The sequence below is a fragment of the Zingiber officinale genome, chromosome 1A, assembly GCF_018446385.1.
Source record: "Zingiber officinale cultivar Zhangliang chromosome 1A, Zo_v1.1, whole genome shotgun sequence".
Taxonomy (NCBI): domain Eukaryota; kingdom Viridiplantae; phylum Streptophyta; class Magnoliopsida; order Zingiberales; family Zingiberaceae; genus Zingiber; species Zingiber officinale.
In genome coordinates, this window is record NC_055987.1 from 121,986,777 (window position 1) to 121,997,698 (window position 10,922).

The following is a 10,922-nucleotide window of genomic DNA, read 5'->3' on the forward strand; positions in this document are numbered from 1 at the left end:
TCTTCATCTCCCACGCAGAAGATCGAATTGAGCGTCAGCGTGGACAAGGTGGGGGCACCCCTTACCTCCATTCTAACCCTCTCCTTCGCTCCTCTGCTCCTTGCAAGCTCTCCGCACCCCTTACCTCCATTCTAACCCTCTCCTTCGCTCCTCTGCTCCTCGCAAGCTCTCCAGATGATTCTGTTCTCCCTTCAGCTCATGGTTGTAGGATCGAAAAGAATTTAGATATCTCCATAATGGTATGATATTGTCCACTTTGGGCTTAAGCCCTCATGGTTTTGCTCTTGGGCTCTTCTCAAAAGGTCTCATGCCAATGGAGATATCTTTAATTTTCTTTTATAAAAAGATGATCTTTCCTATGTGTTTTCAATGTGGGACTATGTTTGTAACCTTGCAACCCCAACAATCTTCCCCTCAAACAAAGGACCACATGCTTCTCACGTCCGATCCTCAACCCATCAGGGCTTCCTGCCCCTCGGTCCACCCGACCTACTAGGACTTCCTGCCTGGTGTCTGGTCCTCTTGATTCGAAGGATCCTACTTTCTTTGTTCGAGGTTATTGTACCCACATGACTCAATCAGACCATAGCTTTTGTGCACAGTCGGTGGTTAAACCTTCTGGCAGTCAGGGCTCTGATACCAATTGTAAGATCGAAAAGAATTTAGATATCTCCACAATGATATGATATTGTCTACTTTGGGCTTAAGCCCTCATGGTTTTGCTCTTGGGCTCTTCTCAAAAAGCCTCATCCCAATGGAGATATCTTTTTCTCTTATAAAGAGATGATCTTTTCCATGTGTTTTCAATGTGGGACTATGTTTGCAACCTTGCAACCCTAACAATGGTGACACCCTTCTACAACTCCTCAGGCATCTCTGAGGGCTCACCACTCTCCATACTCAACAACTCCATCAACCCAGAAAATAGTTCGACCTCACCTTCCTCCTAGTCATGATGACTTCGTTAACATTTCAGACAGCTCACCGGTGGCTTATTCATCGAAAGTCTTAGAGCAGGATCATGCCTATTGAGAAAAACTTCGAGAGACATGTTTAAGATAGTACAAACATATATTTAGACGACCAATAAATACTTCAATTAGATGATATGAAATTATGATCAATATGTACATCATATGAGGAAGTCTAAAAATAACTCGATTAGTAATAATAAAATAAAATTTATTAAATATAAATAATTATATAATAAGAAATAGAGAACAATGGGGTATAATTTGTTTTGGGGAGGGGTATTTTAAAATTATCCTATAAGTTAAGGCAAATTTTGTAGTAAATTGAACATTGTTTATTTTTTATATAAATTCGAAACCGCAGAACCCAAACCCTACCTCGACGCCTCCCCTCGCTGACCGGTAGACGCCATGGCCTCCCTGCTCAAACCAAAGCTTCCACCTTTTTTTCTACGGCGTCTGCACCTCGATCGCCGCTGCAGCTTTACTACCTCCGTTGCCGTCGACAACGCCATCACCACCCTCCCATCTGTCGCCACCCCCATCTCTGCCGTTAAGTCCCAACTCCTCGAGAACCTCTATACCCTCATCAGAGATCACCGCCGCGCCAACCCCAGCGCTTCGCCTCCTCCGCCGCCGCCGGACCTCACCATCTCCTCCCTCTCCTCCTCCTTCTCCATACTCTCACCTTCTCCTCCTTCCCCTTCCCTCGCCGCCCACCTTATCAACCGCTGCGCTTTCCTCCACCACGGCGCCCCCTTCCACCAAACTCTCGCCTTTTTCAACTGGTGGCTCGCCGCCTCCTCCCTCCCCTCAGCACCCTCTCCTTCCGCCGCTCCCTTTGTGGCAATGATCAACTTCTGTGGCAAACACCACCACTTCGACATCGCCTGGCACCTGCTCGACAAAATGCGCGCTTTGGGAATCCCCATCGCCAACCAGACATTCTCCATCTTGATCCGCCGATATGTTCGCGCCGATCTCCCGGACGATGCCACCGAGGCTTTGCTCCGCATGCCAGACTACGGCTGTGAACCCGATGCGACTACATTTTCCTCCCTCCTCGCTGTCCTCTCCAAGAAGCGCCAAGCCGCCAAGGCCCAGTCACTCTTCGACGCCCACAAGCACCGGTTTCCGCCTGACGTCGTGATCTACTCCTCCCTCGTCCATGCTTGGTGCCGTGCCGGAAAGCTCGATGAGGCAGAGCGTGTCTTTGCTGAGATGGCCACCAGCGGAATTTCACCCAATGTGTATACTTACACTGCAGTGATTGATGCAATGTGCCGCGCAGAGCAGATGCCTCGCGCAAATGAGCTTCTTTGCCAGATGATTGACGCTGGGTGCCCCCCCAATACCGCAACTTTCAACAGCCTGATGCGCGCCCACGTCAAAGCAAGGCGGCCGGAGCAGGTTCTGCAGGTCAAAAACCAGATGAAGCGATTAGGCTGCGAGCCCGATGTTATCACCTACAATTTATTGATTGAATCCCACTGCACCAAGGGCCAGAAGAATCTTGATGCTGCACTCAAACTACTCAACCAAATGACTGCAGGAGGCTGCACTCCAGACTGCCTGTCCTTCAATCCCATGTTTCGCTGCATTCTCGATCTCGGAAATATTAATGCAGCGCACAGATTATACGAACGGATGAGGGAGCTCGGAAGCAAGCCTAACACAGTTACTTATAACTTGCTCATGGAGTTATTCAGCAAGGAGAATTCAATGGACATGGTGCAGAGGATGAAGAAGGAGATGGAGAAGGAAGGTGTGGAGCCAAATGCGAATACGTACAGTGTGCTGATTACAGCATTTTGCAAGAAAGGCCATTGGAAGCAAGCTTACGTGTTGATGAAAGAGATGCTAGAGGAAAAATGCCTCAAGCCGGCAGCTCCTGCCTATAAAACAGTAATGGCTTTGCTGCAGAGTGTAGGGCAGCTGACAAAGCATGAAGAGATCGAGGGGAAGATGATCGAGCACGGTTTCATTGCCCGGCCTACATGAGGAGACAATGTCGTACTACCGATATTATAATTCACTGAAGTTCAGCCCTTTTCAAATGCAAGCTGTGGGATAAAAGAATTTGTTGTAGCTCTATGGATGCAGACGTATCATAAGGCTGTCAAGGAGCTGAGCTTGATTGTTTCAAAATCTTGACATTCTTCTTATAGAGCTTGTTCGAACTTGTTTTTTAAATCCTTATCGAGGTTTGATCGATAGTGTTGGCTCATAAATTAGTCGAATCATTTGCAGCCCCTTATGCAATGTTTACTCGAGGCATGCATGGAGAAAGGAAATCCTTCGAAACGAAGGAAGAGAAGGGCAATAGATGGGTAACAAAAGGAAGAGAAAGGCAATGGATGGATGACGAAAAAAGAAGACAGAAGAGAGAAATAAAAAAAAAAAAAATTGGGCGACCACCCCCAACCGCTTGCTCGTAGGCGAGCTCCTCCAGCCAACTACTCACAGGCGAGCATCCCCTACAGCTTGCTCATGGGCAAACCCCCCTAGCCACCGCTTGCTCGCAAGCGAGTGCCTGAATGTTCGCTTGCTCACAGTCGTCTGCCTGCTCACGACCAGCAACCTACTCGCGATCAAGCAGCCTGCTCGTGGGCTAGCGCAAAGCCACCCGCCTACTCATGGGCAAGTCGCCTGTGAGCATGAGGATGCCCGCTTGCTTGCTTTCTCATGGGCAAGAGCGAGGCAGCTCACCTGCTCGCGGGCTAGTCACTTGTGAGCGTGGAGGTGTTGGTGACGGTGACACAGGAGGATAAGCAGAGGAAAGAGTTGTAGGTTGGATTGATTGGAGGTGGACGAGAACGGAAGGAGGAGGGGGAGAAAAGGCTCAGAGGAGAAGATAGTAAGGAGGGTGATGACGGAGATGATACCAACACATGTGAGTAGAGGACGGATTGAGCTTTCTATTTGATTTTGAGAGGATGAAAAAAAACTAAAAATATGATCTGATGGATTTAAGAATCTATCCGTCTATTATTTAATAAGAAGTAAATAACAAAAAGAATGATTATTCCGTCCTTCCTTATAAAGTAAAGGATGAAAAATTTTCTCTACGGAAAACGTTCATTGATTTCTAAACTCGTCATTTCAAATAAACAGAGCATTAAGCATTACTTCATCGAAGAAGAGGTCAAGAATATAGAGCAAGAAGTAAAGAAATCATCTAGTGAGTCTTCGTGTACCCGCCAGTTGCAACGCCAAGATTCGTGCCTTGGGTTCCCCTCACTTTGTGGGCCCAGCCCAATCAAATAACTAACTAACTAACCCTCTCCCTCGGTTTTCAAGAATTTTGCACTGTTCTTGATCAAGAGACGTGCGCGAATCTCCATGCGCGAGCCACTCAGGGGCCGACCGTTATTTCTCCTCTCATTTTTGGCCTTTGCTCCACAGCACAAAACTCCACCGCTTCCCCAAATTTCCTCTTCTTCTTCAGCGTTCACATCTTCAACGCCTTCTTCCCTTCTCGCTCCGCTGCCGCCATGAGCTCCCTCCATCGCGACGACACCGTTCTACTCCACGGCGACCTCGACATCACCGTGCACGGCGCCCGCCACCTCCCCAACATGGACATCGTCTCCCGGTTCCTCCGCTGCTGCATCACCCCCTGCGCTTCCGGGCTCCCCAGCGGCGGATCGAACTCTCTCCCCGCCCCCGCCGGTCATCCCCGCCTCGAGAATAAGATCGCCACCTCCGACCCCTATGTCACCGCCTCCGTCGCTGGCGCCATCATCGCCCGCACCCGCGTCATTCGCAACTCCCATTGCCCCGTCTGGGGCGAGCACTTCAAGATTCCCCTCGCCCACTCCGCCTCCGCCCTCATCTTCCATGTCAAGGACGACCACCTGTTCGGCGCCCAGATCATCGGTACCGTCACCATTCCCGCCTCGCAGCTCGCCTCGGGCGAGGCGATGGAAGAGTGGTTACCTGTGATTGCCCCGAGTGGACGGCCGCCGAAGCCCGACACCGCCCTCCGCGTGTCCCTCCAGTTCACGCCCGTCGAGCTGACCATTGATTACCGCCACGGCATCGCCGGGGACCCCCAGAAGAGCGGGGTTCGGAATGCGTACTTCCCCGTGCGGAGGGGGTGCTCCGCCACGCTTTACCAGGACGCCCATGTCAGAGACGGGGAGCTCCCCGGCATCAAGCTTGAAGATGGAGCCGTCTTTGAGCGCGAAAAATGCTGGGAGGACATCTGCCATGCCATTCTTGAGGCGCATCACTTGATTTATCTCGTCGGTTGGTCGATATATCACGAGGTGAAGCTGGTGAGGGAGCCAACACGGCCGCTTCCAAATGCAGGGCAGCTCACACTGGGCGATCTACTCAAGTACAAATCGCAGGAGGGAGTTCGGGTCTGTATGCTAGTTTGGGACGACAAGACTTCACACCAAAAATTTTGTTTCAAGATGGTAAGAGCAAGACTGAATTTTCTTTAGGTAACTTAAACTAACTTCACCATGCATTTTATACATTTAAAATCACATGAACGAAGATATTGTTTCTTGATTTCCGAGTTTAAATGGGAGGTTGAAAATGTGCATTCAAGATTGCCTATGGTTCATTGCAGATGTGGGGATGTTGAATAAATTTTAGAAGTTATATGTTTTTGTTCCACGAGTAAGCAATAGATGACAGGTAGCTATTATATCAATCAATATAACAGGTTTATGATACGACTTAAAAGTCATTATCTGGAATTCTGGTGATTCTTGGCTACAATACACTTCATGTGCTTGGTTTACTTTGTCAGGAAGGAGTTATGCAAACTCATGATGAAGAAACCCGAAAGTTTTTCAAGCATTCCTCTGTCATCTGTGTCTTGACACCTCGTTATGCAAGCAGCAAGCTTAGCATTTTCAAGCGGCAGGTATGTTTTAGCACCATAAATATGGGTTTCCCCCTGAATTAAAAGGATATGTGAGGATCCCATTTGGTGTTACAAAATGTTTTACTATTGAACTATGAGTCTTTTGGCCTCCATTCATCATTAGAAAGCATAGTCAGTATAACTGTTCAAAGTTCAAACATTGATCTCCTGGAGCTATATCATTGTTGATGTGGATGAATTTTATTTCTCAATACATTCAGTTTATTGGATTGCAACTGACTAATTTGATTGTAACTCTCGAGATGCAACTGGATACTTATCCAAAATGGGTAGTAATATTCTCACAATTTACTTTTTATACGCTAAAACTTTAACAAAATTAACATACTTGTGATTGGAACTATGCTCAATTAAAAACAATCTACGCTTAGTGTTTTTGAAGTATTCAATTCTATCGATGGATAATAAGAAAGAGGAATTGAGATAAATATATGAAGTAAGAAAAGTCTAAAGCAGCTATAAATATCAGATACAAGCCAACTTTTTTTAACTTTGCATATCAATTTTACAACAATCAGTGTCTTTCTGCAGTTAGATTGCATGTGTGGTATTTTGTTATTTAGTTAATTCTTCTGGTTCTGCATGCATGTTTCTTTAATTGGTTCCTTTGTATGTGATCCCTTTATATATTTTTGTTTTTGTTTAAAATTGTTAAGTAAACACAATTTAAAATCGACAAGTAGGTTAATAATTGAAAAGAAGATACAGCAAACAAAATTGGCAAGTTATATCATTCAAACAAAATTATTAATTCCTGATATGCTCTTTTATTTATCATGTTGTTTTCAAATGAAAATTTGGCAAGCCCTCTTTTTTATTAGTTAAAGAATTTGACAAGTTCTCTTTTTGATTAGTTAAAATTTTTCATTATCTACTTACCTAGTAGTACTTCTTCATCAGGTAGTTGGTTCTATCTTTACACACCACCAGAAATGTGTACTTGTTGATACACAGTTTTTAGGGAATAAACGGAAAATAACTGCTTTCCTAGGAGGCTTGGATCTTTGTGATGGACGTTATGATACACCGGAGCATAGACTTTTTAATGATCTTTATAGCGTCTTCTCTAATGATTTTCATAATCCCACATTTTTTGTGAGTATATTTTTCATTTTGTTATTTCAATTGAAAACCTCATTGGTTTTTCTACTTCAACATTAAGACCCTCTTAGCTCATTGACTTCATTGTTGTATGTGTTCTCTTGACAATGGCACTAAGCTTTCAAATAATAATTCATTTTCCGAAACTATAAGTTGTCTATGTCTTTGATTACAACTCGAGTGGTTTTAACATCTTATAACCTTGTTGTATATGTTCTCCTGAGATGAAATTAGGATTTAAAATGCTAATTTATTTTCACATAATCATGAAGCACCAAGGTTGCAACAAAGTAACTCAAGGTCAACCTGTATTTGTGTGGTTATCCAGGAAGTGGTTTTATCTTTTACTGTCTCATTGCCCTAACAAATTCATATGGGGTAGTACCTGCTGTCCACAAGTATATCAGCAGGAAGTTATTTTATTTCGCCACCAATTTTTCTCCATTGTTAGGTTCTGCATGAATAAAAAACATTGCAGGAAGTATTTCTGATTATGGGTTCATACTTGTCTGCATGAAAAATATGTTTGTGTAGAACTATAGAAAAAACTTAATTGAAACATTTGTCACACTGAACAACAAACTTGGGCATCAATGATAAGACTAATCATTGTGGTATTCCATACTTCTGTTAATTGAGTTGTAGAAGAATAGAGTTGTTTTCAATTATCTTGAACAAAATGACTGTTGAAAAAATCTCAATATTTTGTATTTCTGTTGTTTTATTGTACATCAAATTTGGCAATCCCATTGATATATTTTTTGGGTGAATAATCCCATTGATTATACACTAGTTTTCCATGTTCCTTTGGTTTGTGCTTCCTAATCCATTTTAATTAGGGGCATCCAGAGGTAGAAACTAATGGACCAAGGGAGCCATGGCATGATCAACACTGCAGGATTGAAGGTCCTGCTGCATATGATGTGCTGGAAAATTTTGAACAACGCTGGCGTAAGGCAACTAAGCGGGAATTCGGCCTCCGTATTAAAGAAAAAGTGGCACGTTGGCATGATGATTCTCTAATAAAGCTTGAAAGGATCTCATGGATAGTTAGTCCTTCAGCTATGGTTTCAAATGATGATCCAAGTTTATGGGTTTCTAGGGAAGAGGATTCTAATCACTGGCATGTTCAGGTTGTACAAATTCAGTTATTTAAGAGTTTTTCATATGTTGTTAATTGCTGAATTTTAAGTTTCCAGATTTTTCGCTCTATAGACTCTGGATCAGTAAAAGGATTTCCAAAGAATCCCCAAAATGCCCAAGAAGAGGTTAGTTTTTTGTCATAGCATATTATTCATTATACTGGCTCAATTTTTAAATGTTGGACTCGTATCAATTGTTCTAAATTTCTTGGATGAATATTTTATTTCTAAATATAGTGGCATCATCTCATTTCTTTTTCTTACAATAGTAGTTCCGACAAATTAAATCTTATCTCACCTATTTTTTACTATTTTTTTCAGAACTTAGTTTGTCAAAAGAATTTGATCATTGATCAAAGCATCCACACAGCATATGTGAGGGCAATCAGATCTGCAAAACACTTCATATATATTGAGAATCAGTATTTTCTGGGTTCTTCTTATGCCTGGCCATCTTATAAAAATTCAGGTTTGCCTTCTTCCAATTTTAGTAGTATTTTCATCCAGCATGTGAGAATCTTACATTTTTCTGGGTTTCTTATAAAGAAGTAGTTGTTTGTATTTGGTATCCAATATATGGAACCTCGCCCTTCTCGCATGCTTTTTAAGATATATTTCTCATTAATAGCTTTATCTAAAGGTTACTGAGAGAATCAAGTACTATGATTAAACAAGTGTTCTGATCCCCACTAATATCAACTTCCCGTCTCATTGATGGCGGTTGAATCCTGCAGTCTCAATGAACAATCATTTAGATGTGCCGAATTTCCTATCAACACTGGATAGGAACAATACATCCAATTTAACTGCCATGACTTTTATGGTTGAGGATTTTTTTTTTTTTTTTGTGGAATTAACAGGTGCTGATAATCTGATACCTATGGAGATAGCATTGAAAATTGCTAGAAAGATTAGAGCCAAAGAACGATTTGCTGTATATGTGGTTATACCTATGTGGCCTGAAGGAGATCCTTCTTCTTTTACTGTGCAAGAAATCCTCTTTTGGCAGGTACACCGACCTGTTCAAAAAATGTTTTTGATAGTTTAGTTTTTTGAATTGAAATAATGTATGTTGATCTATTGAGTTTTTATACAAAAAAAGGCAACTTTGTTCATGGACTGCAATGTTCATGCACTATCATCAATGTGCTGTATAATATTCATCAACTAATTCAGATTAATAAAAATGTATTTCTTGCTTGTTTGAGTTGATCGCATTTCCTCCTATTTCTAATTTTTATGAAACTTTACCTGTTTTTTATTTTTATTCCAGAGCCAGACAATGCAGATGATGTATGAAATTATTGCAAAGGAACTTAAAGATGTTAATATTGAAGATGCACATCCACAAGACTATCTTAATTTCTATTGTCTTGGAAAGTGCGAAGAATTGCCAAATAATAACTTGCAGTTAAATTGTGAATCTTCCGACAGAAGTCCTGTGGTACTGTATAAAAGTACTTTTATTCTATTCATTGTCTTAGAAGATTGTTATTGACATGTTCCATCTTGAATGTCCCCAGGCATTAGCGCAAAAATTTCGTCGATTCATGATATATGTTCACGCAAAAGGGATGATTGTAGATGATGAATATGTGATAATTGGTTCAGCTAATATCAATCAAAGATCTATGGCTGGTTCAAGAGACACCGAAATAGCTATGGGTGCATACCAACCTCATAATACATGGGCTGAGAAGACAAGGCATCCAAAGGGCCAGGTTGGTGATGATCACATACTACCGACCTTTCCTTCTCCCTTTTCTTTACCCCATCAAATTGGCATCAAAATTATCTTAATTTTGTTGATCTATTGATTTTTTTCCCATTCGATAATGCATCCAAATTGTAGAAATTGCTTGCCTTTTTTCCTATAATTTGGGTGAGACATTCTGAATCTTTAATTCAGAATAAGCTTACCACATGCATATGTAAGCTTGGCGCACTGTAAATCTCATATATTAAATACATATCCTTCCACTTTTCAAGTATCTCACTGATCTTGCAGGTACATGGATATAGGATGTCTCTATGGGCAGAGCATCTGGGATCAGCGGATGGTCGCTTCGAGGAGCCCGAGAGCATGGAGTGTGTAAAAGTCGTAAACCAAATTGCCGAGGATAACTGGTTGCGATACACCGCCAACGAAGCTACATTGTTGACGGGCCACATTCTCAAGTACCCTATCAAGGTCGAGGCTGATGGAAAAATTGGACCTCTCCTTAACCAAGAGTGTTTTCCAGACATCGGTGGCAAGATTCTAGGAGCTCCTTCAAATCTTCCTGACACTCTTACCACATAAATTCTCTCAGATCAACAACAGCACATACAACAACTGGAGAAAAGGAAATAAGAGTTGTATAGTTAGTTAATGCAAAGTTTTAGAAATAGACTTTTGATCTCTCTGTTGGTTTATTTACTTACTGCAATTAGATTTCTGTGCATTTATTGTGTACATTAGAAAACAGGAACACCAATTGGTACTTTCTGCTACCCAAATTCTTACGATTAAGAACCAACAAAATGGAAAATGGAATGTGTTAGTGATAATACTTATATAGTATTCTTTTTTTTTTTATATAGGAAGATGATAATGGAAGATGTGATGGAAAAAAGATTAACGAAGACATTGGGTAAATTTTTTTTTTTTTCTCTTCTCGTTGATGAATGTTTGAAAAGCTTGCGGTTGTGCAAAGCAACGCACAAGGCTGCCGATAACTCGCGACTGCACGAAGCAGTCGCGTGGGGCAACCTATGGCTCATGACTGCGAGTTGCCTCTCACGATTGGAAGTGCTATTGAGAGA

At 42.2% G+C, this 10,922-nt stretch overlaps 2 protein-coding genes across 2 annotated transcripts; both read left to right on the top strand.

Annotated features, from left to right (window-relative positions):
• Positions 1-1,327: 1,327 nt before the first annotated feature.
• Positions 1,328-3,185, top strand: LOC122029807 (pentatricopeptide repeat-containing protein At1g20300, mitochondrial-like). The gene has a single exon (XM_042588942.1). The coding sequence runs from the start codon at positions 1,383-1,385 to the stop codon at positions 2,970-2,972; it is 1,590 nt and encodes a 529-aa protein (XP_042444876.1). The 5' UTR covers positions 1,328-1,382; the 3' UTR covers positions 2,973-3,185.
• Positions 3,186-4,378: 1,193 nt separating this feature from the next.
• Positions 4,379-10,645, top strand: LOC122029818 (phospholipase D delta-like). Its single transcript, XM_042588952.1, has 10 exons — positions 4,379-5,395; positions 5,737-5,853; positions 6,775-6,969; positions 7,815-8,108; positions 8,175-8,243; positions 8,439-8,586; positions 8,978-9,126; positions 9,391-9,561; positions 9,641-9,838; positions 10,126-10,645. Exons 1-10 carry the CDS (start codon positions 4,466-4,468, stop codon positions 10,417-10,419), a joined length of 2,565 nt encoding a protein of 854 aa, XP_042444886.1. The 5' UTR covers positions 4,379-4,465; the 3' UTR covers positions 10,420-10,645.
• The last annotated feature ends 277 nt before the right edge of the window (positions 10,646-10,922 follow it).

Coding starts and splice junctions, on each gene's coding strand:
- LOC122029818 (XM_042588952.1), top strand. CDS start 4,466: ATGAGCTCCCTCCATCGCGACGACACCGTTCTACTCCACGGCGACCTC. Junction 5,854..6,774: donor TTAGCATTTTCAAGCGGCAG/GTATGTTTTAGC, acceptor CTTCTTCATCAG/GTAGTTGGTTCTATCTTTAC. Junction 8,109..8,174: donor CTAATCACTGGCATGTTCAG/GTTGTACAAATT, acceptor TTAAGTTTCCAG/ATTTTTCGCTCTATAGACTC.
- LOC122029807 (XM_042588942.1), top strand. CDS start 1,383: ATGGCCTCCCTGCTCAAACCAAAGCTTCCACCTTTTTTTCTACGGCGT.